General features: G+C 37.2%; 9 protein-coding genes across 16 annotated transcripts in view; 6 read left to right on the top strand and 3 right to left on the bottom strand.

Annotated features, from left to right (window-relative positions):
- LOC124405842 (neither inactivation nor afterpotential protein C) overlaps positions 1-8,369 on the top strand; it is a 32,895-nt gene extending 24,526 nt beyond the window's left edge. The window contains exon 25 of the mRNA XM_046881077.1: positions 8,359-8,369. The gene's annotated coding sequence lies outside the window, so the exon portion shown is untranslated. The remainder of the gene's footprint in view (positions 1-8,358) is intronic.
- Positions 666-2,575, top strand: LOC124405849. Of its 2 annotated transcripts, XM_046881099.1 has the most exons (3): positions 666-840; positions 974-1,179; positions 1,488-2,575. In XM_046881099.1, the coding sequence occupies exons 2-3, from the start codon at positions 1,105-1,107 to the stop codon at positions 2,220-2,222; spliced, it is 810 nt and encodes a 269-aa protein (XP_046737055.1). In that variant the 5' UTR covers positions 666-840; positions 974-1,104; the 3' UTR covers positions 2,223-2,575. The 2 variants fall into 2 exon arrangements, with proteins under 2 accessions (XP_046737055.1, XP_046737054.1); XM_046881098.1 differs by lacking the exon at positions 666-840 and having other exon boundaries at positions 903-1,179.
- LOC124405851 lies at positions 2,864-3,742 on the bottom strand. Its single transcript, XM_046881100.1, has 2 exons — positions 3,523-3,742; positions 2,864-3,421 (listed from the first exon to the last, which is right to left on the bottom strand). The coding sequence occupies exons 1-2, from the start codon at positions 3,617-3,619 to the stop codon at positions 3,063-3,065; spliced, it is 456 nt and encodes a 151-aa protein (XP_046737056.1). The 5' UTR covers positions 3,620-3,742; the 3' UTR covers positions 2,864-3,062.
- LOC124405843 (cell division cycle protein 23 homolog) lies at positions 5,294-8,187 on the bottom strand. 3 transcript variants are annotated; one of them, XM_046881082.1, is made up of 8 exons: positions 7,996-8,187; positions 7,263-7,927; positions 7,000-7,179; positions 6,764-6,928; positions 6,412-6,658; positions 5,973-6,237; positions 5,675-5,831; positions 5,294-5,602 (listed from the first exon to the last, which is right to left on the bottom strand). In XM_046881082.1, exons 1-7 carry the CDS (start codon positions 8,097-8,099, stop codon positions 5,718-5,720), a joined length of 1,740 nt encoding a protein of 579 aa, XP_046737038.1. In that variant the 5' UTR covers positions 8,100-8,187; the 3' UTR covers positions 5,294-5,602; positions 5,675-5,717. The 3 variants fall into 3 exon arrangements, with proteins under 3 accessions (XP_046737038.1, XP_046737039.1, XP_046737037.1); XM_046881083.1 differs by having other exon boundaries at positions 5,687-5,831; XM_046881081.1 differs by having other exon boundaries at positions 5,294-5,831.
- A 223-nt stretch (positions 8,370-8,592) lies between the features above and the next one.
- LOC124405846 (ultraviolet-B receptor UVR8-like) lies at positions 8,593-10,912 on the top strand. 2 transcript variants are annotated; one of them, XM_046881090.1, is made up of 5 exons: positions 8,593-8,798; positions 8,954-9,530; positions 10,088-10,312; positions 10,492-10,653; positions 10,746-10,912. In XM_046881090.1, the coding sequence occupies exons 1-5, from the start codon at positions 8,772-8,774 to the stop codon at positions 10,907-10,909; spliced, it is 1,155 nt and encodes a 384-aa protein (XP_046737046.1). In that variant the 5' UTR covers positions 8,593-8,771; the 3' UTR covers positions 10,910-10,912. The 2 variants fall into 2 exon arrangements, with proteins under 2 accessions (XP_046737046.1, XP_046737047.1); XM_046881091.1 differs by lacking the exon at positions 10,492-10,653.
- Positions 10,913-12,415: 1,503 nt separating this feature from the next.
- LOC124405848 (protein FAM92A-B) lies at positions 12,416-14,912 on the top strand. Of its 4 annotated transcripts, none has more exons than XM_046881094.1 (8): positions 12,420-12,542; positions 12,656-12,793; positions 12,891-13,019; positions 13,142-13,322; positions 13,437-13,661; positions 13,943-13,975; positions 14,067-14,228; positions 14,328-14,912. In XM_046881094.1, the coding sequence occupies exons 1-8, from the start codon at positions 12,511-12,513 to the stop codon at positions 14,454-14,456; spliced, it is 1,029 nt and encodes a 342-aa protein (XP_046737050.1). In that variant the 5' UTR covers positions 12,420-12,510; the 3' UTR covers positions 14,457-14,912. The 4 variants fall into 4 exon arrangements, with proteins under 4 accessions (XP_046737053.1, XP_046737050.1, XP_046737051.1 ...); XM_046881096.1 differs by having other exon boundaries at positions 12,421-12,542; positions 12,656-12,757; XM_046881095.1 differs by lacking the exon at positions 13,943-13,975.
- On the bottom strand, positions 14,893-16,311 carry LOC124405852 (heat shock factor-binding protein 1). Its single transcript, XM_046881102.1, has 3 exons — positions 15,865-16,311; positions 15,620-15,686; positions 14,893-15,151 (listed from the first exon to the last, which is right to left on the bottom strand). The coding sequence occupies exons 1-3, from the start codon at positions 15,961-15,963 to the stop codon at positions 15,063-15,065; spliced, it is 255 nt and encodes an 84-aa protein (XP_046737058.1). The 5' UTR covers positions 15,964-16,311; the 3' UTR covers positions 14,893-15,062.
- A 1,039-nt stretch (positions 16,312-17,350) lies between these two features.
- On the top strand, positions 17,351-20,928 carry LOC124405069 (phospholipase A2 group XV-like). The gene is made up of 7 exons (XM_046879653.1): positions 17,351-17,748; positions 17,934-18,076; positions 18,145-18,379; positions 18,483-18,710; positions 19,806-19,977; positions 20,046-20,168; positions 20,260-20,928. Exons 1-7 carry the CDS (start codon positions 17,646-17,648, stop codon positions 20,468-20,470), a joined length of 1,215 nt encoding a protein of 404 aa, XP_046735609.1. The 5' UTR covers positions 17,351-17,645; the 3' UTR covers positions 20,471-20,928.
- A 2,112-nt stretch (positions 20,929-23,040) lies between these two features.
- LOC124405910 (radial spoke head 10 homolog B-like) lies at positions 23,041-27,400 on the top strand. Its single transcript, XM_046881180.1, has 13 exons — positions 23,041-23,897; positions 23,984-24,159; positions 24,266-24,469; positions 24,563-24,666; positions 24,723-24,809; positions 24,899-24,967; positions 25,027-25,359; positions 25,474-25,827; positions 25,911-26,120; positions 26,191-26,310; positions 26,424-26,603; positions 26,668-26,786; positions 26,888-27,400. The coding sequence occupies exons 1-13, from the start codon at positions 23,772-23,774 to the stop codon at positions 27,089-27,091; spliced, it is 2,286 nt and encodes a 761-aa protein (XP_046737136.1). The 5' UTR covers positions 23,041-23,771; the 3' UTR covers positions 27,092-27,400.
- Positions 27,401-27,770: the final 370 nt, after the last annotated feature.

The following is a 27,770-nucleotide window of genomic DNA, read 5'->3' as shown; positions in this document are numbered from 1 at the left end:
CGATAATTCGCTCGACAACTCGACGCTTGCGCAATACCATAAATTCAAACGCGCTTATCCCATTCGCCTCAAATTAATATGGCGCGACAGCGCGTAATTTTTAAACGACTGTAAGTGACTTGAACGGTATAATTTAACTATAGTCGATCATATACAGAAGAATTTGAACGCTGACCTCGAGTTGATGTATACGATTCTATTTTACTGTTACAGCATATATCAATGTACTTACACATTTTGCATAATAATTGATACAGATAATTTGTCTCCTAGTTCCACAATATCGAAACTCGCAATTTCTCAACTGAAATCTCTAATCTGTACCGCAACCAGGGCAAGAGTGACAAACTAATGTAGCAAAATTTCCCCGGGTTTGATTGGCTCTCGGAATTTCGGATGGGTGACCCTCGACTTGTCACTCTTTTTCCACCACAACGACAATTACAGACAAAAGTTTTCCCATTTTGAGTTCCGCCCAGAATTGAAGGAGTCGCTTATACCAGGCATTAAGCTACGTTACAGTACATACCTGAGACCCCTGAGACTATTGGACAAGCATTCGGAACAAACAAGTCAATACCACGAATTATCGCCCATACCTGCTGGAACGATAATCCATAGGTCAGAACAAAGTCGAAAATCCCTCAAGTGACCGTATACCGTTTAATCCTTAGCATGAGACACAACTGCGCGGATCCTTGGTGTGACATAAAGCAACAGGGGGCCACAAGGGTGTTGGCATACCTACATGGAAATGTAGATTATATACATTTTTCGTGTACCGATGGTTATAACTGCAGCAAGTATCATCATATACACAACAAATTTGAAAATAGTGGGGTATATATTCTGCGTAGTTAGTCACTCGTACCTGTATAAAGTGACGACAAATTTTCGCAGTTACTTCAGTTTTGCCCGCGCTGCGCTAAACCAAGGACGCGTCATTGCAGGTTCACCTGCTTTCTGTTCTCAGGTGCTATTTGTTCGCAATACATTTCGGAAATATTTGGTGTATAAATTTATATAAGTGCACGTTTGCTTGCATAAGAAAAATAATTGTGAAAAATTGTTAGTAACACAGCAATTTGTTCAAACGTACCTATCATGATGATACCTGCACTAGAGAATGATCACAATTACGCACGTGAAGAAAAATCGTCAAAAACGAAACGTATTGAGGTAAGTCATACATCACATTACATCATACTGAAAATCGGATGAAAACTATATACGAAACAAGCCTTTTATCACTACGCACACCAATTCAATTAGTGGAAGTACCGTCAAATAAAATCAAAATCTTTTATGGTTGAAGTTTTCTATTTTTTATCAAATGTGTCTTCAACTTTTCATGAAATTTTTTCTCATTGTATTATTTTACTCGTTGTATAGCAAAATCTGTGTAAAATATTCTATGAATTTCGTAGGAACTGTATCGAAATGTTATGATTTTTTATTTAATAATTATCCTTTTTTCTCCCCAATAGTCCACAGAGTCTCGATGTTCCACCCCGATTTTTGATCACTACGTTGTTTCACATTCAATGCCTTGGTTCTTCGGGGAAAACAAGCCAAGGGAAAGTGAAACAGAAGCAGGATACAGGGATTGGAAGCGGCGTCTGCATCGGCAAAATCTCAGGAACTTCAAGATCCGCGGACTGGATAAACTAACCATAGACGACATAGTGCGTGAAAATAACGGGGAACCAACAAACTGTTCAATGATATCCGGGCACTTCAGACTAAAAGGCACCCCCATAAGCGGAAGAACCATCGTGAGGCCAACGCCTGTTCGTGAAATGTGGTTTCCGACAGCTTCACCCGGTATCTGCTCTCCTGGTGTGATCTACAATCATTACCAAAACTCGGCGCCCATTCCGATCCCACACCCACAACCCAAGCCGGAACCGAACTTCACCCCGTCAACTTCGGCCTTTTTCAACGCCGCCGCTGGGAACTGTATTTTGCCAAATTTTAATGAGGCATTTCCAAACAGGTGTAACTACCCCGGGTACATGAATCAGTACCCGGTCAACCATGATCCCCGAAAACTGCCGTTTGTAGGACCCGTCTCGAAACCTGTATTAATGTGCAATGACGTTTACTTGCCGCCGATTTCAATCCCCCAACCGATGGGGAGACATTTATACTATCAGAACGAACCACCAGCACCAACTCCGACTACCGGTTATTACAATGCTCCAACAAACCAAGCCAACTAGCGCCGCAAGTTCCCTTTCATGATGGGGCCAAGTACTTATTTAAACTGTATAAATAATTACGCGTAAGCAAGGTATGTTATATACAGTTTTTGTACTTTCGAAAAGTCTAAGAGGACGAAATTTGCTTCTTGTCATTTGAAATTATGTGTGATTGTAACGTTTCTGTTATGGATGGATATCGAGGTATCAGTGTACGGGTAATTCAATTTTAGTCAAAATTGTGATCAATTTATCGATGGTTACTGATTCAGTACCTCTACATGTCATTTTGTACTTACTAACTACTAACAAGAAATGTGATGTGTTTTGTAACGATTTATACCTAGGATTGTTGTAATCCGTTGAATTTATCGAGTAATTTAGAAGTAGTTTTATGCAAAAAATGTCCTTCAAATAAGGAACTTTAGTATGTAAGTTTTCAAATTTTTCCAAACAACATTTGTATCGATCATATGCGTATTCAACTTTTGTAAACGTAGATATTATACATAGTCATATGTACCTATGATAGTATTTTTTATCGATACAACAACTATGTTTAGACATTTGACCAAAATTTTTATACCGCAAGTTATGTAATAACATTATTACAGGAATAAAAATAAAAATTCAATGAAGAAAATTCATTCGCCCGTAATATTTAATGAAATTAAATCCAAAGAATACAATAATCAAATATTAGCACAACATTTTAAACTATTTTTTCAATTCGCCAACGAATTTACGTATATACCTATAGGAAAATTTCAAATCTAAAAATAAGATACCCAAATTCACAATAACGCAATAAGTGTGTGTCATATCTGCAGCATACAAATTGCGCAAAGCTGCCAACACGCGTTACTGATTAGGACTGCTATAATAGTAAACACAGCCGGGAATATTTCTGGAATCTTCACAGAGGCTTGTCTTCGGATTAAATCCCAGGCCATCTGGGCACCCGGCGATCTTTTTCACTCCGTCAGATTGACAGATTAAGAAGAATTTGCAATTGCCAGGTATCGGATGACGGGAATGAGCCCCGAAGGGATAGGCGTCAATCGCTGGGCATTTGTATAGATTTGGGTCAGGTACAATGATTTCTAATCCTTCGAGGCTGCTACCCGGAGGTAGAATTGTTACGGTCTGCATCTCGGTCGGCGGTACCACAGGAGCCACGGGAGCAACAGGAGTCACAGGAACTACTGAAACTGCAGGAGCTGCATATCCGCAAATAAATTAGTAACAGAAATCTCCCCACTGTCACGTTATAAAGAGGAACAATTTTGCCCAGTTCAATTTCTTCTGATATAATACATACCTTGAGTGACGGCCATTTCCGGGTACCAAATTGGAGTGCAATACGAGAGCTCGGCACTCGTGGGATACCGACACTGCACTTTTTGCTCGTCGAACATCTGACCCTTCAGACACGCGTCAGGCTGAGCAAGCCCTTGGTAGCACTTGTAAAATCGCCCGCATCCTTCTGGGGCGGAAAAGACGCCATTTAACCGCTGGCACTTCCCGGTACCAAGAGGAGTCTCTGTATAAAGGGATAAAGAGTTTCGTATTATTTTTCTTCTCTGATTTTTCTTAATTGAAGTAGAAGAAAGAAATCGTGCAGATTTTTTAATTAATTTGACGGCCAACGTACGCAGCTGATTCCTTGGTCCGCATTCGACCTGATGCAGGGGCTTGCAGCCAGCGTAAGGAACAAAGCCGAGTCCGTCCGGACAGAAACGTTCAGTTAAAACTCCGTCCTTGCAGACGAAGTATTTATCGCAGTATGCACTGTCCGGTAACGAGTATTCCAATTTTTGACGGCATTGCGGCCAGTAATTAACGACGTCCGCAGAAACGACGATGGTTACAACAGCGAAGAATTGTAGCGCTGCCAAAGCAGGATTATTAACGATCCCGGAAAGCATCGCGATTCAGTGACTACTTACACAGGCGAAAGATCGAGGTTTATATACGTCTCACACGATCTGGTTATCCCCTCGTCCGGAATAAATTTCTAGTTCAAAGCAATTTATACTAATCGTATAATGCAGTAATGATATAATAAACATCCTTTTTACTGACTCATTCGGCACAAATATTTTTGTTAATATCAGAATGACGACGACATGATTCGAATATTTATAACTCATTATAACGCGCGATTGAAACCTGTAAAAATTCAGTCGAAGCTATTAGGTGTATGAAAAAATACTCTACATTGTCGAGCCATACGGAGTCGAGTGTTTTCGAATTTTCTGTACCAACTTGTATTTTGTATTTTCTTTGGTACCAACAACCTGATTGTTAGATATTTCATAACTCATACCGGTCATACCTCCGTTCAACTGCTATTTAATAAATAATTATATTCATATAATTATTTTTTCAGCTAAAGAGAAAATTCGAAAATCCAGGTAGCCAAGATAAAGCTAAATTATGCAGTTGTAGTTATTTAGACAGCAAGATTTTCGGAAAATCAATTATCACTTACATCGTTAGGAAAATAGACTTCGTTAAAATTTGGACGGAGGGATTGTGATTTATACCGGTACGAGGAGCTGATTACCGAGTTGCTCTGTTATATTACCGAATACGAGGACTTAATCGTGTCTTCAATTACGGCCTTTTGAATTTCCACACTAATACCTATGAAGTATAATCGGATTAGCGTGAGGATGAAACAGTAGGTCGGAACTATAAATTAGTCATTGCCGCATTTTCTGAAGCGGTTAAACATTAGTCATACATTATACATGGTGTGCCAAAAGTTCCGGGACAGTTGAATAACTTGAATACTTCGAATCGTAGAAAAATGTTAGTTCGAAATATATAATATACGACGCAGAAATAAAGAAATGGCATGAATTCTAGGAATTTACAGTTACGACTTCCTAGAATCTACGCAATTTCCTTATTTCTGTGTCAAATGAAAAGTTATTGGAGTGTTTTTGTTCAGAATAAGCTTTTTTCGCATTTGAGATGCGCGGACTTCGATATTTCAAGATTAATAGATATTTTCGGATTTACAGATATTTGGAGATATATACGACAACGTCAAAATCAACTAGGGCACCCCCTTAAGGATACTAAATATCGTACAGTCTAAGATAGATATCGATTTTTAGTAAAATGACAGTTTAATAAAACGAAAACTCTTTAAAAATGGCGTATGTACATGTATTTTTAATCGATTTCTCCGTTCGTTACGTAAGTACACGAATACTTACAATTACATTCGTAAAAATTCTACTATCCTAGAAAAAGGGCAGGGGTTTTGTACAACGGAATATATCAAATGAGTATAGGAAGTTTCTGCCAAGAAATTCACTTTTTAAAGTGTCAACACAAGATTTGTCTCCCTAATTTTTTAATCTATTCCACTTTTTGAGGAGCACTATCTGTAACACCGACAAAATTGATAAACTTGAACTGTAATATCGTATCAAAAATTAATAGACAGATCCAGAAACCTACTTAGCTACCCGAAACTGAAGCGAAGGAGCGACTTACGCTTCACTGCGGTGGCGTAAAAGACAAATTCATTGGAGATAATTGATTTCCGGGCGTTCCATCGACGCGGCTACCAGTTCCTTCAGCAATTGGATCAGTTTCGTTCATATCTTCAATCTGAAAATACGAAATTTACAAATTTAAAAGCCATCCCTGGAACTAGGCGAATTTAAGACATAGCCATGTAAAGAGGTCGGATTTTTTTAAAATATCGCGAGACGTTGTTGGGAATGTAAGAATTTTGTTCTCGTTACTCACCACCATCGGATTCTCTTCCACCTTTGCTCGTTTATGAGCGATTGTTCTGAGAAGGGCTTTAGCCTCTTCCTTAGTTTCGTCAAACTGCAAACACTTTTGAGCATAATGATTAGCCTGGTCTAATTGATCGAATTTCAAATGGTACGTTGTTAGATATTTGTATGCGTGACTCAGCTCGCCCCTATCCGCGTTTCTGTGTTCGTCCATAACAAAGTCGGTGTATGCAGCAGCTGCGTGATCCTGCTCTCCTAATTTTTCATAGAGCCTAGAAATGAGAGTAAACGTTCCTTTAGCCCATACATGCGTCATATTTATAGAGAACTTGGAAAACTAGGTAGAAACAATATTTTCACGTCTATGAAATCCGATTCATGAATGAATTTAGCCAAATTTAATTCAATAACATTTCGTTCAGTATTGGCAAATGATTGTTGCGTACGTGGCTAGTTTTATCAAGGCCATTCCTTCGATATCTCCGACATTGCAAGCTTTGTAGTAACACTTCAGCGCATCCTGAATTTTTTCCTGCTTCTCGTAAGCCTCGCCTAAAGCAAGAACCATCCTGCTGTCATGAGGCCTGAGCAGCTGCGCTTGTTTGTAATAGTATAAACCGTAAAAAGGCATTTTGAGGATCTCATATGTCTGACCTAAGCCGTACCAAGCTCTATAGTCTCTTCGATTCACCTCTGAAAAAAGTTATGAAGACATTTGAATGGTTTCGATGATTCGAAATTATTTCTTGCCTCGTTGCATTTCCCAATCATTTGTTGTTCAACTTCAAATTATCTCACCTATGGCTTGTCTGTAACTGTGGATAGCAGCATTGGTATTTTTCATTTCCATGAATTCGTGACCAAGCAGAGTCCAAGCAGATAAATACTGTGGGTTTAGTTTTAGTGCTCTTTGGAAGTAGAGGGCAGCTTTTTGATGATCCGCTCTTAAGCTGTAGTAATTTCCTGCAAAAAACTGTTTCTGAATTTACTGATATTACAATGAGAAAGTAACACCATAAATTTGACTATCTTACCTATTATGCAACAAGTTTCCAGTCTATACTTATCAATTTTCGTCGCCCTGTGTGCTAAATGTGCTAATTCAACTTTCAACTCTTTCACGTAGAGTAAATTCGAATACGTGTCCATATTGTCCAGACAATAAGGATCGTCTTTTATTATGCGTTTGAATGCTTCTATTGACGCATCAACGTCTGAAATCGAGAAAGTGACAATTAGGATTTTACTAATTTGAGGATTCAGGACGTATAGACAATCAATTGAAACCAAGGTAAACCTCGTTTGTAATGAACAGCAATAGCGATCTGCGCGAGCACATATCCATTTTTCTCAAAGCCCATTGACTGTAATTCGCAATAGACAGCCATACCCTCATCTATTAACTGTAATTCAAGGTACATATGAGCCAGAAAAAATTTCTTCATCCAGTGATTAGGCAGGCTGAGATTCTCGAGCTTTTCCCTATCTGTAATGAGTGCGGCAAGTTCAAGCCACGTTCCCCAATGCATTGGCTGCTTTCGAACAGAGTTAACAAACACCTCAATGGCTTCCTTGTCAAGGTGCAACTTCTTGAGGACAACTCCAAAAAGATAGAGACCAAAACCATCCAAATTTCCAGCTGAGTGATCCTTTCGAAGATCAGCACAGAGCTGCTTTAGACTCTCATTTTTCAATGGATCTGGCGGCAGATCCGTCATGTCATCTATCTTCTTTTTTTCCCCAGACAAATAGCGTGAAAACAAATGAAGAAATCTTGCTTTGGACATTTTACAGCCCGCTGTGAAGAACGCAGCTCTATCATACTCCTTCAGGTCAAAGTAACCCTTTGCCAATGTATAGTCGTCCTCCTCATCCTCTGCTGTATCCGAAAAACTTACATCCACAGTCACATCGTGATCATCCAGTTTCACTCCTTTGAGAGAAAAATTTAACTCTCCAAGCCTAAATACGATATTTAAATCAAATAAGTTTACAAGCAGCATAGGAATGGGCATGAAGATGTTTACTACCATTTTCTCGTGTGCCTTAATCCTCGGTCAGAGCACTCCTTTATTGCTTTGACTAAGTCGCTTTTTATTACTTTAAGGTCATATTTCGCTATCGAATCTTCCATAGTAATTTATTACATGCACGGAATTCTTACAATACTTTTATAGGTTAGTAATCCTGGCAGTCGTTGCCGGTAAACATTTTCAAACGCCACTTTCGAACACGGTCAATGCAAAGACTAAGATCAACGGTCTCTAGATAAACGATGGCACGCAACCGAATGATAATGCAGCCTGCTGCAATACCGACTTTTTTCGTGAAGTTACTCACCGGGTAAGGATGCATGTTTGATTTTTGCACAATTTCTCTTGTTAGTAATTTAGTTAAGCATATATAAATGCAGAACGATCACAAATTCGAAAGCAAAAATCTACAAGGCAGAATAACTTGCTAATTTTGCTGTACGGGTACTTATCTCAATTTTTGAATCCTAGTAATATCTGTCACCCCATTTCCTATTCAAGATTTGACATTTCATGGTTTTTCGTTAAGGTTGTAGCTCTGTGAACTACAAACCGATGACTAAACTGAAATGTATGTTTCACTCGTGGTTTGCATTAGAATGAAATAGACAATCAGTTTACCTGTCGTAAATGATTTAAACAGTAGAGAATCAGAAATAAAATTAAGTGTTTAGTCGGAAGCCTAAACACGGGTTCCGTTCATTGCATCAAATGAAAATGTCAAGTTGTCAAGCAAATACTTCGGAGCACGTGACAATCAGTTGATCAAAGTAATGACGACGTTCGATCTTCTCTCGTGGGTAAGAGCCGCATATTCTATCACAGAAAATATATCGAATATAATCGTACAAATATACATATAGCGAAGAACTAAAGCGTGAAAATAAATGAATCAATGAATGATAAATGATAAATGAAACGATGACATTCGTGTAACGGAGATGGTGATCCGTAGGGTGCAAACTCCCACCGTCAACTAGGCCACGATGTAGAATCGGAGCAATGCCTGATCCCTAAGGCGGCAAATTTGAACGAACCTCGGGGTCGGGGGCTGAGAGCGTCTGATATAACTAAAATGAGCGGCGGGGCGGGACATTCTCTGATTTTGAATAGGCAGGGGGAGGTTTATTCCTGTGGACTGAACAGCAAGCAACAGGCCGGTGCTACCGAGGCGCAAAAGTATGTCGAAAGTTTGGTAAAAATAGATACCCTGAAAGAGGCAATAATCGTCGACATTGCCTGCGGTTGGGATAGCTCAATGGCTATTGATAACGGGGGGTATTTGTACGCGTGGGGATCGAACGCCTATGGGCAATTGGGCGCTGGTAAAACGCCTGTGCAGAAACCGGCGATAATTCATCTCGAAGAAACTGCGCTGGATCCGGTTGCGAATATCGCAATGGGACTCCGGCATTCAGCCCTCGTAACCATCAGTGGCAACGTACTCGTCGCTGGATACGGCAACAAGTGCCAATTGGGACTAATTGGCGAATCAAAGAAACCCGTTAAAGCTACCGACACTTTCACGCAAGGTGAATCACACATCCACCTCAGGGTGAAGAAATTTCATTATGTAAGGAAATGACCGTTATGACGCGCCTCCACCGCTGTTACTCAATATACTTGACTGGTGAACAACATCTATGTAAAAATACTTAATATAATTATGACGTCAATTTTCCCCGAAATTTCTCATGCACAACTCCATCGACTGCACAGAATACTCTAAACTATTTACAACATGCAATATGCGACGCTTTCTTCAAGCGTTCGGCTTAAGAGTATGTAGCAATTTTATAAAGAGAGAAAAAAATTGTGAATGGTGACCAGACGGATGAACAAATAAATTCAATTTTATTTTCAAACAAGTACGATTGGGAGATCTCATTTTTAGATATCAGTAGCTAAGCGTAGTTCATTAAACATTATCGAATATAATGGAATTTAGACAAATCGTTCTACACCAGAAACAGGTTTTTTCCGATAAAAAATACAATAAGTAGATTCAATCCAGTTTGCCAAATGGATATATTTTTATGAAAATATTTTTATGAATGTTTTATCATAACTATACATGTATAAATTACAGTACCTGGATTAACTGGGATAAAAAGTGTCGCATGCGGCCAACACCATACAATAGCACTGTCGAAAAATGGTGATTTGTATGCATGGGGTGACAACAAGCACGGGCAGCTTGGGTTCGATCCGAAGATATATCCGCGTCTTGAAACACCTCTAAAATTGGAAAACATAAACATCGGTCTAGATGGTAAAATTTTCACCGGATGGACGCATACCGCTGTGCTTTACGGTAGGTACGATGCATTAGTATAGATTATGTACACGCACATGGGTACGACTTGACTTATGTGTCTGCGAACAAAAAATTTCTAAAGAATCGGTAGAGAAAGACAAACATAGGAAGAAAAATAAATCAGAAATTAATTGTTATACTACATTCGCATAGTAATATGTTTTCCGCAAGTATAGATGGAAAAGTTTTCGCTTGGGGCAGAAACACTTACGGACAATTAGGGCGCGGAAATAAATTCCTTGCGGAATCCGAACCCACTTGGCTACCCGAAATTATAAAAAATGTGCCCAAGTTTGTGCAAATCTCTGTTGGATCGGAGCACAACATTGCTCTCGCAGGTAAAAATGAAAAATAAGCTTAAGAAGTAAGAAGTTCCCAAGGAGCCTGGTCAATACACGAAAGAAAACAAAATTGTTATTGTTTACCGCAGAAGACGGTTCAGTGATGTGTTGGGGATGGAATGAGCATGGGAATTGCGGGACCGGAACTGTTCAAGACGTTAGAGAACCGGTACGAATCGATGTTCTGCAAAAAGGAAGAGGAACTCTTGTCGGAACAGGTTACGGACATTCGTTTGCCGTTGTGCAATCCTGAAGACGAAAAAGATTGCCAAAATCGAGTGGGAAAAATTTGGCAAATTTGAAATGCCACATAACAAACGGCTGAATGTTGCTCTCAAACATATCAGTATTGTATGACGCGCAATTTTGAACTAGGCGACGGAAATAGTGAAAATTACGCCTGTAAATAAATTATCTTTTGTGTATATATATATATATATATAAAATAAATGCCTTATTATAATATCTGCCGTTTGCACAATATTCTCCAAACATCGAAACGATGTGCTCGCCTCAAACGAATCTGCTGCAGGGTAACAAGTGGAATATTCGCTTCAGTATTCCACGCCATTCTCTATCCCCACTCTAACCCTGTAGATATCATACGCACCCAAATACCCTATGTGGACACTTTACCTTTAAAAATAACCAACTAAAAGCATTCAATTTATGTATGTAGACATTAAGGTGAGTGTTGTAATATTTCTACTATTTAAACCGCTAGTTCGACAGCGACACCATCAGATCATCTCCATTCCTCAGTGGAAAGAGTCACTACCGCTACAGTCGCCTAGTTCCGGGTACACCTAAATTTCAAAATGAAATTTCTAACGGTACGTTAATTCGCTAATTTCAATGTAAAAATAGAATTCCTATTGTAAAATTAAAAAAAAAGAACTGCAAAATTTATTGTTCGATCACAAATGTCCTAGTGGATTCAAAAGCATTTTTCTTAAAAAGACTTATTCTCTCAAGTTTCGCAGTTCAAATCTTGCAGTTAGATTTCAATAAATTCACGAAAATGTGACTTAGAAACTGAGCGAAGAAGATCTGCCGAGCGCAAGAAAAGTACCATTATCTCAAAATTCTAATCACTGTTTCATCCTTGAACAGATCCTGTGCCTTGTCATCTTGGCAGTCGTCTTCGTCACGGCGACACCGATCGACGATTCGGATCTGACAGGAGGATCCGGAAACCAGTACGAGACGCCAGGCGAGAACCGCCACTTCATTAAGAAAATCTTCAAGAAAATCAAGAAAATCTTGTTGTAAAAACACGGGGAACAAATTCTCAGCTGCGAAAACAACAATTTAAACGTATCACTTGTACGGTACATAACAAATTCATACATCGACAAAATATTCATACATATAAATCATAATTACAAATCCCGTACATAATTATCATCAGTAACACAAATATGACGAAAATTTTATTACGTTAATATAGTTTTTAAGTGTAAAATGTTATTGCTTTTAAGAGAGTTTTCTACCGAATAATTTTTAAAAAAATAAATTTTAAACTCCAACGTAAACCTGGTTGTGTTGTATCATGTTTGTGTATTTTCTCTTCACTTCAAAAATACCTATAATACGTACTGAAATGAGAAATTTCTTTAAATTGCGCAACTCTTTGGTTGTAAAATTCAAACGGGTAATGGGGGCTCGCTGTGGGGCGCATGGCTAGTTCACATTTCACCACCTGTAATCAACATCACCTGTGCAGCTAGGCAACTGACACCCTGTTATAACAAAACAGTGGCCGTTGTGCTTATGCGCGGTGTTTACGTGTGCAGGATTCAGAAACGTTAAGGAATCGAAATAACCAGGATTTGATCGTTCTTATGAGAAATAATGTTACGAATAAGGTCTCAAAATCATATCTGGTATGTATTCGATCCAAAAACAGATGCGTTTAATCCATCGTTCCTTTTACACACACACACACACACTGTTACGATCACATGTGGTAAGAATTACATTTATTCAATTTCACCAGCGAACAAGAAGCCAAATTTGTTCAAGAACGCATATCCGCTGTTGAAAAACACTTCGCCGAACTGTGCACAATTTTCGCTGCATTCACAAGGAAGGCTGCAAGGTTTTTATCCATGCATTTAAAGTATATAATAATGATGTAAATTTAATCTGTCAAGTGTACAAAATATCGTGTAATCGAAGTGATCTTTTCTCTTGTCCTCATACGGTGTATTATTTATTTTCTGGGCGTGAAGATTGCGCGATAAAAATGACGAGGTTGCCAAGGTTGTCCAAAATTACGCGGAGTCGGAAAACATTAATCAATCTCTTAGCAATGGCCTGGCAAATTTTGCCACTACGTTATCGGTGATCGGAGATTACAGGTATGATTGATTTATCGGTGTGAAAAGTTTCGTAATGCGAAAGTAGCATGTAAGTCAATAACCGAATGATAAATAAGCGAAACTTGTATCATATAAGTTATGCGAAATTGGATATTTTTCAGAGACGCCGAAGTTCAGAGACTGGACAGCAAAGTGATATCACCGTTATCGCAGTATGCTGTTATTTGCAAGCACGCTAGGGAGGATGTGAAAAACACTTTCGCCGCACGTGACAAAGAGCTGACAAGACGAAAGCACTTGGACAAAGTTAGGGAACGTAATCCAAGAAATCGACAAATGATCGTATCCTACTCTTTACTATCGAATATGCTCACTTTTTAATTGTTACGTACTCGATATTACGCCCACGTGATTTCCTTAATCTTATGAAAAAAAAAAAATGAAAATACTAATCAGTCTCAAGCTGAATCTGAGCTAATGAAAGCTACGGTTGAAGTATCAAGAGTTGTTAAAGGATTGGAGGAACAAATCGACTCGTTTGAAAGGCGGAAACTACACGATGTCAAATCGGTTTTATTAGATTTTGTTACCGTCGAACTTGGCTTCCACACAAAAGCTGTGGAACTTCTTACCAAGGCTTATCAAGACGTAGCCGAAATCGACGAAGCAAAGGATTTAGAGGTATGTACGAACAACAGCATTATTGTCTATGGGATTACCTATGGGGTAGCGGCCACGGATGTGAAATAAACAAATTATTCACTGATTGGTTCGCCAAGTTATTTTTTGCACTATATTTTCCTAAAGAAACAATCATTGCCTGGAGTTCGTTGAAAATTTGTGTATTAAGTAAGGTATTTGAAACAGCTATAATTCGATAATTATATAACGTACTAAATAATGCAATAAATTTATCTGACTAACGCTTGATTCACGATAATTCTCCTCTCCTGGGCTTGCAGGACTTTCAAGTAACCCGAGGAGATATGAATGGGGTAAAAATATATCAATTCTCTAGTGGGTTCAAATTTTCCCGTAACGCCGATTACGGACTTAAGTAATCAATTTCTTATATCAAAATTGCAGGAATTTCGAGAAGTTATGCGCGTCCCGGAGTCTGTATCACGTCTCGATACTGTCAGACGGGCTTCTTTCCGGCAAGCCTATTCCCTCACGAATCTAGCCAGCCGGTTTACTTCCTCCCCGATTACTTCCAAATCGAGTCCCAATCGGCCGACCGAATCTTTGGTAAATATTATTATACATGTATATTTTTTCTTGTGGATTTGTTTCGGCTGTTTGTCAGATCCGATCATAAAGCAAATTATTGCATTCGATTTATGTTAGGAATCGCTAAAGACTGGGTTCACAAATTCTGAGTCTACGAGGGTCGAGGAATACGGGCATAGCTCTGAGGAATCAGACTCGGAATCAATACAGGAGATATCAGTGAGACACAGGCACAAAACCATGTAAATGAACTCGAAGTAACAATATTGATATCTAATTCTAGGATAACATAATGGAATATTCATCGCAGAATCGGCAAAGTGGCCTAAGCCTAAGAGCAGTGCCTGCTGCACCCAACTACCAAAAATCCCTCACATCGTCAGTCATCCACAGTATATCTTACACTTAATTGATGCAATTTCGCGTCGTACGAAATACTTACTTTCATAATTAGCTAATTAATTATTCCTAATTAATTGCTTGTAATAAAAGTGCCTGGAAAGTATTCTTAATATTATTATTTTTTTTTTGTTTGAGCATTGTGATCCCATGAGGGAATCTATGAATATAATTTTTCAACGGTACTTTACATTGATTGTAGTAATTTAGTTAAATTATGAAAATGCTAATAGTGATATAAGCTTTTATCTTTGTTTGGTAAGTTTTACGTATCATTATAGTGAAAAAAACAGTGCGTTTATTCATATTGTTTAAAATACAACATCGTTTTCTATGCCAGCTGTACTCTTGACGAATAAATTTGCGTTGTCACGCGTATACAGTGAAGACGATTGTGTTTGGTGTATTATTGGTTAACATTTCAACTCTTGTAGTCTTAGCTTCAGCTTCAGCTCATTTGTCCGGACCTTCGACACCAGCCTGGGTCATTAGGTCAGCGATATTCTTCTCAAGGTCGTCTATCCTGTTTCCCATTTCATCTAGTATATCTTCATTAAGGAATAATACTCAACGTTGAACCGAACGACATAAACAGTTTGTTGCCACTGAAATTTTGGTATTTCCTAACACCCTTAAAATTTTAATTATTTACTATCTGTATAGAATTGGGAATCTTTTAAAATGCTGTTGTGTCGATGTAATATCGTCATCACAAAATCCACGTACTCTGTTTGAATTTGAAAAAATTAGATTTACCTATTGATTAGAAAATAAATAAAATCTGGCGATGAGCAAAATAGTACAGCATATATTCCAAGTTCTAAAATTTGTGTAGAAATGCTCAGTTTTCCATCTGTTCTTTACGCTTACGAAAAACCTGAAACAAAAGGTTTTCGACTAACCTATGTTGAGGTTATAAGAAAATTATACCACTACACATGGGATTTTTTACACATGGAATAGGTTAACTGTTGTTACGGAGTAACGCTACTATGTACATAAAAGGATATTTCGTCCGATGATCTGATCTGACATGGTTTGAAATTTGTTCTGCATTCGCTGAAGCAGCGCCTGTACCTAAATAACATCAACAAAGGATTGATTAGCGATACAGAAACGAGTTACTATGATCTTTGATACCTTTGTTTGTGTACATTCGTACTTGTTCGTTTGCAAAATCCGAGTAATCTCAGACAGAGAAATATTGAACTAAGCAACAAAGATTCGATAGAGTTGATATTTTTAGGTTACGTACATATTCGGTGAGTTCCTGCATATTTTTTGGCTCAGTGTTATTACCGACAGCGTAATTCTCGTCGTCTTCGGTTTTTTGCTCTTGCTTAACGTCAGCCATGTTGTTTAAATAAACTTTTCAGTGTTTTTTATAACCTAATGAACCTCTTAACGAGACGGAACGTAGGTTAGTTGTACGTTTTTATATATTTTCCCGGTATTTCCGAATCACTTCACTCGTCAAAGAATATCAGACGAGTCGCGTGCGTATCCGTCGGTAAACGTCATGAACGAATGGACGCACTTGTCAAGCGCGACATGCATAACGAAGGAAAAATTACGTTACGAGGAAAGAACGCATGCGTCGATTCAATCATAATAAACGAGAGGATCGCGTGGGTGATACTTGGAGAAAGGCACCATCCGAGAACCCTAATCTTTGCCGGCGATTGATTAAACAAACTCCGTTACGCCGGCTATCAGTAAAACGCACTGACCGCAACTTGCATGTATATTAATCGTAACAGGATTTTACGGTCGAGAAGCACGCAATTCACGATAAACGGAATAAACAGCGAAGGAAAGTGATGAATAATACCTCCTCTGGCAATACCCGCGATAAGCGAGATACAACGCACCAAGCCATGTTCAATTTTGATCAAGGGAGCTAGAAGTTATCCATTTATACATACTAATGGTATTATACGTATAATAATGGAAAATATAAGGTTCAATATTCTTGTTAATTCCATTCGACCATACTCCGCAGATATATAGTCGTGCGAAATTTCAAATTTTGTTTATCGTTTAATTTCATTCCGTTTAACGTAGGTTGAAACAAGCTATCAAATTTTACGCTGCCGCACACATCTACTCGTAACATCATCACAAATTTATAGGCAGACGTAACGCAGAAATGAATATTATTTATATGATTACGTTACTGCGAGGTTGACGTATTTAACGCACACATGCCATGTTTGGAAATGGCAAACAACAACGATTTGTTGACGTCCTTGTGAGTCAACATCTTGTGTTTACGAATAATAATTCGAATCCTCAAACCCCAGCCTCTGACATATGTTTCGCAATTGGCAGTAACGAACTTATTTATATTGCTTCAGGTATAACCTACACGTGTGCGCAATTGTTTGTCATATGTGTTTCGGAGCTATCAGTTACAGCAGAAGATGAGTAGGCTAAAGTAGAGCCTCGAACGTGTTGATTTATCAAAAAATTTATAGTTGCGCATGTTTGGTTACATTTTGCTGATATTGAAAAAGAAAATATCGATAACATGTCGACAACGTATCCAATCGTAATCTGTAATCATTATTCAATCAATAACAATTAAGATATCGATACACATGCGCAGGTTTCGTGATATACAAAAGCACATGTGATTTTCTGTCAGATATCACGTGATCTCGGGTCGACGTATTTGATTGGCCGACTGCATCAGCTGACCATATTTCATTGGTTCTCTACGTCCAACCTTCAATGTCGGTGCTCTATGACTATGAGTTAGCGCATTGTCTGTTGACTAAATATTCGCATTTCGCCAGCGCAGCGTGTTCAAAGTTCAGTGAATTTACAGTGTGCATTCGACACGTACAGTACGAAGTACTTAGGTCTTCTCAAAAATAGAGCTTCGTGATTTAAATACGGTTGTTTCATTATTATTAGTAGTGTTTATTCCATGGACATTCGTAACAGCAGATGTAAGCAGGACAAATAATACGGATATAGTGCGACAATAATATCGGGCTCGAAATAGATCACTCATTGTCAGGCTTGCGAAAAATGCGCTTTAAATTGGTAATATTCATCGTTTTGTTCTCTTGCTGCATCCAAGGGGAAGCAGGGTGGCGAAAAAAAACCAAAGAAAGATCACCAGTGATACTGAGTACGTAATAATACCCACGAGTAAAAATAGTCTTTGTATCACACAATTGAGAGGTAAATTTTGATGTATTTTCTTTTACTCTCAGTCCGTCTCTGTTTATGTGTCGTGTAAGTTCTTGGATTTCAACAGAACAGTCAATTTCCAAAGTCGTGTATTGGAAGTGAAGCGAATATATTTTTCCACAGTTCCAGGAGACGGCGGAAGCCAGGTTGAAGCAAAGCTCAACAAGTCAAGTACAATTCATTATGCTTGTGAGAAAACATCGAGTGACTATTTCAATATTTGGCTCAATTTAGAACTCCTGGTGCCATATGCGATAGGATGCTGGGTATGATTTTGTCAAAATTTAACAATTTAAAATCCTGTGATAATGAATCGGTAATGGCACATTTTTAGATCGACAACATGGTCCTGAACTATGATAATGTTACAAGAACCACACACAATCAGCCAGGAGTTGATATTCGAATACCTGGCTGGGGCGATCCATTTGTCGTCGAATACCTTGATCCCAGCAAAGCATTTCCTGGCTCGTATTTCAAGGACATTGGAAATATGCTGGTCGACAATCTAGGCTATATTAGAAACGTTTCATTACGCGGAGCGCCTTACGATTTTCGGAAAGGACCCGGTAAGTTTAATTAATTTAAGGTTTTCAAAGTGGTTAAGCACTGAATAATAACGACACATATGTGTGTCTCAATATGTCACATGATTTTTGCGTTATTTTTCAGGCGAGAATCAGGATTTCTTTGTTAAACTAAAGACTCTCGTCGAGGAAACTTACATAATGAACAAAAATCAGCCTGTAACTCTGCTTGCTCACAGCATGGGTTGTCCAATGACTTTAATATTCCTCCAACAACAAAGTCAGAAGTGGAAAAATAAGTACATCGAATCTATGATCACTTTGGCTGGCGTATGGGGCGGATCGGTCAAAGCTATCAAAGTTTTTGCAATCGGTAAGTTGAGCTGTAAAACAAATCTAACTGAGATTAACTGTTGAACTGATTCATTCATTCATTCATTCATTTAAGGCTGCAAAGAATAATATCGTAATTATCATTTTGCATGCCAACTTCAGTAATTGTTTTCAGTAGTTTCTGTCTGCTTTCTAATCTCACAAAGGACAAAAGCTGTCACAACACTTGACGTTAATAATTATCCACAATATAAACATACGCACTTATCATACACATTCAATACTTGCTGAGTAATGTTTCAAAACAGTTACTTATCTTTAGTCAGCAACACATCTCAGGAAATTACACACAATGTGAACATGACTATGAAAAAACTATTGAATATTCACGATTCTGTGATCGAATAATTTTTTACAAAGTTGAAGTTAGTAACATTAGTGACATAAAGCATTTTTAGGGTAACGCGTTATTTCAAAATTTTGGGACTGTCTAAAATTCAGTAACCTTACTTCATAAAGTGAAAACTGCTCATACTGAAAAATCAATTGCTTCAAAGTCATTCCAAAGCTACAAAATGATCAATTAGTCAATGTTTTGTTACGTTACCATTACTAATTCTGATCTTGCGATTTTTCTTTTTGTTTACGACCTTTTAACGACAACTTATGGAATAAACTGTTAATATTTTTTTGATCATTCAAAATTAACACGAACAGAATATTCTTGAGATAAATTTCTTAACTTTTGCAGTGGCCACAGAATGTTTCATAACCTTCAGTATATCTGGAAAACCTGTTACTACATTTGAGTAATTAAAATACTCCTAATGAATATTAATTAATTGATTTATGTATATAGTGCATGTGAAGACACACATTCTAAAGCCTTAAAGTTCATTTCAACAACTTATGATTCTAAAGAGAATAAAATTTTGTTCTTTATTTGTTCACTTTATCTCAAACTAAATGGTGGTCTAGGCTGTCCTGAGAATTTGTATTCTCAATCCTCTTTTTGATGAAAAAAAGCTGACTAAAATAGGTACTTGTTTATGGGCCACTATAATTTTTTCTTTCTGAAACTTGAAAGTATAACTGTTTTAACAGCTTCTTTATTTCGTTACTCTGTTCTCTATAGGTGACAATTTGGGTACCTATTTTTTGCGTGAAAGTGTACTGAGAGAAGAACAAATCACAAACCCCAGTCTAGGATGGCTACTACCTTCAAAATTATTCTGGAAAGACACAGAAGTTTTGGTTGAAACAGCTACTAAAAATTATACGCTCGCTGATTTGCAGCAGTATCTAATGTGAGATATTTTTCTTTTTCAAAGACTGAAAAATACTTCTTTGATCTATCATTCTTCAATATTTTTAGAGACATAAATGTACCAAACGGCTGGGAGTTTCGTAAAGATAACGAAAAGTATCAGCTTCAGTTCACAGCACCTGGAGTAACGGTTCATTGCTTGCACGGATCAGAAGTGGGAACAGTAGAAAAGTGAGATTTGAATCTTGACTGTTTTTGAGTTAGGAATTCCCGCAAAAAAACTGCAGAAAATGTATTTTCAATTTCACATGTGATATTCCAGACTATCATACGGAGATCTAAATGATTACCCTAAGCTCGTTTTGGGGGACGGCGATGGGACTGTAAATTCTCGCAGTCTGGAGGGCTGTTTACATTGGCAGGATAAGCAAAAACAAAAAATATATCACAAGGAGTTCCCAAAAGTTGACCACATGCAAATACTGAGAAATGTTGATATATTGAACTACATATCAACTGTTCTCAAAGTTTGATGTTTAATTTGTTAATATCAAATCATAAAAAAAATTTTAAACTTATAGGTAGGTGTTTATTCAAGTAATTTGTGATAAGTTACTGATTTTTACGAAATAAGTTTATGCTTCAAGGACTCTTATTTAACTACAATTTAAGAGAAATTCTCTTGTTAAATACCGTTACTTAGGTCTTAGCATGTTTCTTCTATGTACACGGTCAAAGTATTTGTTGATACGCTCGATTTACTCAGAAGAATAATCATGTGAAGATAACAAAAGCGTGTAAATTTTGCTCTATGAGTACATGTAAATATAAGTATTAGATTTTTCATAGTTTGTTCGGAGTTGTAACAATATCTGTCGTCCAATTTATTGTAACTGTAATTACAGCAATACTGAATTTCAACCAATTTTCATCTTCCAATTTACCAATTATATTAGCATGAATTGCATTATGGTAAAATCTATCTACTCTAGACCAAGATTTGTATAGTTTTATTTTGTATATACATAACCGTGTCATACTAGATACCCTCATTTATCGGTTAGAAAATTGTGAATGTTAAAATAAGATGTAATTTCAAATTGGAAATAGCTGCTCTCTAAATCGTATTTATTTAATACATATGTGTACATAACTTATTTTACTGTGAATGCATATAATTATACACAGTTTGTGATATTATGGTTGCATAAAATATATATTCCAGTCATCAAATTGTAGTGATAATGATTTATTAATCTTGATAAGAAACTTCCTAGCTAAAATTGAATCTAAGTAGAAATGACAAACACGTGTGTCTAAAATTGCAATCTAACACAACGATCCGTATTGTAAAATTGATCTGTTCTCAATACATGGATCAATACAATCTACTTTTTTTCACAGGGAAAATGTTTCCGAAATTGATATAACAAATTTGTCAATGTCACAAAGTTCAAGCTGCTATCACATCGTCATACACAATCGGATACTGATTGGAAGAAACCATGGAGAAGAGACAGATATTCAGCATTCCGTTCTCAACCATTGTATTTATAAATGCAGTTTTGCAGTAATTCAGTTAAAAACAAGCTTAGGAACTTTGAACATTTAGTTTACTCGCTGTGTATGACTCATGTATATTTACATGTATACACACATACGCACACACACACAAAGCACTCGCTGGTTTACGGATACTTGGTGGCGTTTCGCTGCTGCCCATCTTGATTAAAACATGGGTACACATTCACAGAATCGGTATTGCAAATGATACGTGTATTTTCTAGTTATTCTGTTCGACGGTTTTATTGTGGTATATGTTCATCGTCATGTTTAAGGCTTGAATGTCCACGTGCTTTTTGAATAGTTTTCACTGTAAGTGTTCGTGAGTTTTTATAACATTCAGTAATGTATAAGAATGAAATATCCTGTAACAATAGTCATATATGCGTTACTTCTACTCAGCTAAATAATAATCCTTGTATAATTCAAAATTTAGCTTTATGTGGTGCAAGTTTACAAGGTTCGGTAAATTTTCCAATAATGGGATCGTAAGATCGATAACGTTCCATTTTCATAATGGCAATTTTGTTATGCATTTCCATCCCTTGATCATAAAACTTTTCATTACAGTTACGCTCAGCTAGAACTTCATCTGCATAGGGCAATGTACGTCTGTAAAAAAGCCACGGCTTATCTTTGGGTAGATTTGGCCATGGCTTCATAGGAAAATGAGGACGATAGTCAATCTGTGAAGTGGTTCGATAATCTGTACAGCCATAATTGTACGGATATAGTTTACACATAGCTGATTCCAGCACATCCTTTCGTTCGTCATCACTGAAACAGGCGGAATTCATTTCTTGACGCCTCAATGGTTTATTCAATTATGGGCAATTGTACCAGGTATCTATGTGTAATAGGATTTTGTAACTCCATAGATTTATTCGAATGAAGCAGTTAAAATTGATTAGCAAGCGTAATCTAAGTTGTACAGCCATTTCATACTCAGCTGTTAAACTGAAGGAGAACATGTTCAAAGTACTTCGGTGTGGATAAACTGTAATATAATCATCTTTCAAATTTATCTCTTCCAGTTTTCTATGTGTCTCAGATATTCCAATTTCTTCACTCTCCGGACCCAGTCGCCGATATGTCGATGTATGCAGGTTTCCATTGGGTGGCTTAAAATCCGTGTTATCTCGTGGCTCTGCTAGTACTAGTGATTGCCTGTTCACAGATTGACTTGAGAAAATCTTTACATACAAAATTTATGATCAGTTTGCAACTTACCAACCGTAACGCAATACTTTTGGATTCCCTGCATTTGATCTAGGAATCTCTAGCGATTCAACCACTATTTGTTCGTCTCTCTTGTCAAGGGGAAACACTGACTGGAATTGAACATATTCATGTGAATCGTTATTTCGTTCTGTATAAGCATTAGTAGGATTAATTTAGAAATGAAGAATCAATTATGTCACTAAATCATCTCACGTTAACGATATTTCGTCTAGGCATAATCCTGGAGAGCTCAGTGCCAGCACATATATTATCAAAACAATTATCACAGTCACAATTTTCCAGAAAATTCACATATTATAATTGTAAAGATGATAAGACGTGTTGAAAATGTATAGGAAAATCTGATCCACATGTATGGATCATTTTTGTTTCAGTTTAATTAATATTCAGATTTTTATGGCACTTATTTGTTTTGGGAGTGGCAACACATTAGACAAGATTAGTCATTAGCAATGAGGAATATGAGTTACGAGGCACAGAACGTAGGAACTACCTCTGCCAAAAAGGCGAGCGAAGAATTCAAGAAATCCACATCATCTGACAATATGTCAAAATCATCAGAAGATATTCTTACATATGCTCGGTGGTGTTACAATTCCAAAGATGAATTTGTTTACCTCTTGTATAATGACATCACCCAAATTTTACTGACAAAGTAATGGAAGCAAGTTGACAATGTTATATAACTATGATTACTGTAACTCAGCTACATTTTATTAGCTGGCATGGAACTAGTTTGCAAAAGCAGACGGTGGCGGGAAGGTACTCTCCGATGATGATGCCTGACAAGAATCATAAGGTGACTGATGCAGATAACTTACCCCAATTCAGGGCAGCAAATCTCGCCAAGGTATTATATACAGGCAAATATAAATTTGTCAAATTTTATTTCCTTCTTGATAAAAGAGGTAAAATAAGAGGAAATCGAAGCCGAACATTCAGTTTTTGGCCGAATTCATAGCAAGAAACAAAACATGTATAGGTTTTTTTTAGGAATCCAAGTGCCAAGGGTTCAATTCAGTAGATTGGATGACTCTACAAGATGAATATGTTCAAGTGGAATTTCCAAATAAGAATACATACACAGGCCGTGTACATTGCAAACAGATGGAAGGAGACGGTACATATCGATGGAAGTCAGGAGAAACTTTCAAGGTACTATTAAATCAGTAGTTACATGTGGTAACGGTGACGTGAGTTCGTGGATTCCAAAAAGTATTGTCAGTTCACATTATTCACAGGGAAGATTTGAACAAAATTTAATTGAAGGTAATGGCCGAATCGAATGGAATAACCAGAGCTGGTACGAAGGAGAATTCCACAATGGCTATCGTCATGGTACTGGAAATTTTGTGTCAAATGATTATGGACGTTTTTATACTGGTCAGTGGTATATGGGTCGTAAACACGGAAATGGGTAGGTTGTATTTATAAATGTTCACGCCCTAAAAGTGACCATGCCGTTAGAATATTGTATATATATTGATGTAACATTAATTTATAATTTATGGGTTGTATTACAGCTATTGCCGTTACAACAAACAAGATGACTATTATGAAGGAGAGTGGAATATGGATCAAAGACAAGGAACTGGTTACCGTGTTTATGCAAATGGCACTCGATACATTGGGCAATGGGAAGACGGAAAGCGACATGGAGTGGGTACAATGGTTTGGTCTAATGGGGATGTATATCGAGGTGACTGGGAAAATGGGACGATGACTGGGTAAAGTCTGTATTGAGATTTACTGAGGAGCTTTCATGTGTCCTAAATCAAATCTGTGCGATTATTTTTTAATTTCTTTCCTTCACAATTCAGTTACGGAGAGTATGTATGGAATGGGTTTTTGAATAAGTCACTTTCATGGCCTCAAGAAAATTCCTATATGGGAGACTGGCTAAATGGAATGAGACATGGCAAAGGTATCGTCAGCAAAAACATGCACCTTACACTATTTTCTATTGTTTCTTATATTTAGGTGTTTTGAAACTAAAATCAGTCGGTGGTGCAAAGTATTCCGGTGACTGGCATATGGATAAAAAACACGGGTATGGTATGATCATCGGTAAGTACTGAAAATGGTTAGTTAACACATTGTCGATTATGAACTGGTGTGCCATATAAATTTACCCAAACTTCTAATTTTTTTTCAAGGCAACAACGGTGGTGTCACTGAAGCAGATCCTCTATTTCTCAACAATATATTAACATCGCTGGATACCGGTGCAACTTATTTAACAAATCCAGTGTTTGATCGCGATCACGAAGTAGAGCTTAAAAAAAATCAAGACTTATTCGAGTATTGAAGTTTACAAAATCTTTCCAAATTACTATGTTGAATACTTTTGATTTACTTGAAGGACTTGGTTTTCCAACAGTTACATTATGCTGTAGGTCTACCCCCAAACCACCTTCAATAGAATACAAACAGCCCCGGAAAACGACCATTCTGGAGCCACTACAATGTCCTTCTGTGTGGTTTCACATCCAGAGATTATTGCAACCAAAAATTGAAGCTCACTCTTCGTCTATCACGTCTTCTATTACAATTCGTTCTGGAAAATGTTACGCGTGTAGCAGTGACTCTGAGTGCACTTGTCTTTACGATTCTTTGGGTATGTTATGTGGCTAAAATTGATAAAATATTTAAGTATCAGTAATATTCTTGTATCTTTACCTATAAAATTATGTTTCTCAACAAAGTATATTCCTTTTACACATACTTGTAGTTAATCTGGGAGAGAGCCACTCTACCGAGTCATCAGAGATGACATCCTCCTTCTTTCGGTATGGTACGTCGAGTACATCATCAAAGTTTTGTAAACATCCTAAAAAGTCCACAGAGGAAGACGACACGATAGAGCAGACAGAGGAGCAATATGAGAAACGCTGGGTTCACAAATGTATAGCGAGGCACATACTTCGACTGCGTAAAATATATAGGCTGTATGCGGAATTATACTGTTCAGAGAAAGGAGTTCCGCATCGTTTATCAATGGGTAAAATTGCGCTCTGGCAGCTCATGAGAGACTGTAACATCCATGGAAGAGGCATCAGCTTGATACAGTTTGATCGATATATTGGTCAGTCCAATGCACTTATATAATTCTTTGTTCAATAAATGATAACTCCGACGTTAATATTATTTTTGCACTTTCTTACGCAGCTATCAACAAATCAGCATTTATCGACCAGGTATATTACCCTTTTGAAAGGATAGAGTTTTATCAATTCCTTCACGCACTACTTGAGTTTTCTTGGCATCTTTATACGAAAGAAGGTGACATAGAAACAGAAGCTGTTCGTGGAAGACTAGCTGGAGGATTACATAAGCTCCTAATTGAAGATATTTTTCCAAATGCTGGAAAACACGTTGGTCAGTTTGGTCAATAACTATCATTTCATATCACTGAAATAGCAAAGTAAATTGTTCGAATTTATTATAGGAAAGGTGTCAACTGTCTACCGAGATTTGTTTCCGATTTATTCCGTTTATCAGTTATATTGTGATCTCGGTGCGCCACACACAGCCAAAAAATTTCTCCAAGCCACATGCATTGCTAAAGGTGATTTGTTTTTTAAGTATAAGCCATCAAAGAACATTCTATCATTCCTCGATATAATGAAGAGATTATAATTTTGAATCCAATTTATGAATGGAAAATGAAAATTAGTATAGGTTCCAGCGATCCCAAACCATTACCTTGGCCCAGACCAAAGATGACTGTAATTCCGTCATACGTTATCAATGGAATAAACGCTGTTACTGTTGGAGAAAAACTGAGCTATATCCCAGCAGGAAAGCTTGATCTACAATCTGAATCTGCCGAACGTGTATTACATTACGAAGACGATTTAGGTAAGGTGCTGGTGATCAAGAATGTGAGAATAGGCATTCACACTGGTATATACATGTGTTACAGCTCATGAACTATTTGCCTTGAGACACATTGGTGCTCGAAAAATGATTTCAATTATAGCCGAAATCTGTCCAGGGATAAAGGATCAAGAAACTGATATGATCATTAACATGGATTATGAAGTAAGTACGATGGGTTTGAACAGGTAAATAATTGTTGGAAAAACGTGAAGGCTTACAAAGAAGACTTCATGGTAATTATAATAATCCACTTGATGTTACAGCTTTCCTTTCTCGAGTTCTATGAAATATTATTAGAGGCTGCAAGAGTTTTGATCTACGAAAAAAAGGTAGCAATGCAAGAAGAGGCCTGTAACGTAACAGCAAATGCTAGTGCAGCAGCGGAATCACTGAATCATTCACAGATGTCAGAACCTACCGAATCGAAACATAAGTCGTTGAAAACTTCTAAATACAAGAAAAAGTGACTTCATGGAAAATTTAACTCCTTCAATGACATTTAAGTCTATCTAATGAGTTTGATTAATTTGCTATGATTTATATAAGCATGTGTACGTAAAAGAGAAAGAATGACTTCAGTTTTCCAATTTATTCACATAAGTACAAGTTACTCCACAAAAATTACGTCTTAAAATACAATGCATATCCAGAATGCCAATAAATGATAAAACGTAAGTACTATATAAAATAGATATCCGGAAAAACGTTAAATCAATAATTACAATCAATCAATGATAAATTAAGGAATAAAATAAAATATCAACAACAGACTAGAATGCATGCTTAAAAAGGCAAAAAAAAAAAAAAATCGTTACCACGCATTCTCACGTGGGGCGAACGTACATAGTATTACGTGCACTAACGTTATTACACGTCATTTTGGCATATATATTACAGTAGAATGATCCGTAATTCCACCGTTCTTTCATATCAAATTATTTTTCAGTTTCTATATCAAAATAAATAACAACAGATACACAATATATGATAAAAGTACCCAACGTATGATCTGTTAAAATCCCAAACGAAACATATGGCACTGATAATTGTTAGTGTTTTTTTCACTCTCTAGAATATATCTGGGAGTCAATTACAAAGGGTCATGATTGGAAACCATATTCAAGTTTGAACGTTATTTCTTATAGA

The sequence above is a fragment of the Diprion similis genome, chromosome 4, assembly GCF_021155765.1.
Source record: "Diprion similis isolate iyDipSimi1 chromosome 4, iyDipSimi1.1, whole genome shotgun sequence".
Lineage (NCBI taxonomy): Eukaryota > Metazoa > Arthropoda > Insecta > Hymenoptera > Diprionidae > Diprion > Diprion similis.
This window is presented reverse-complemented; position numbering and strand designations above follow the sequence as displayed.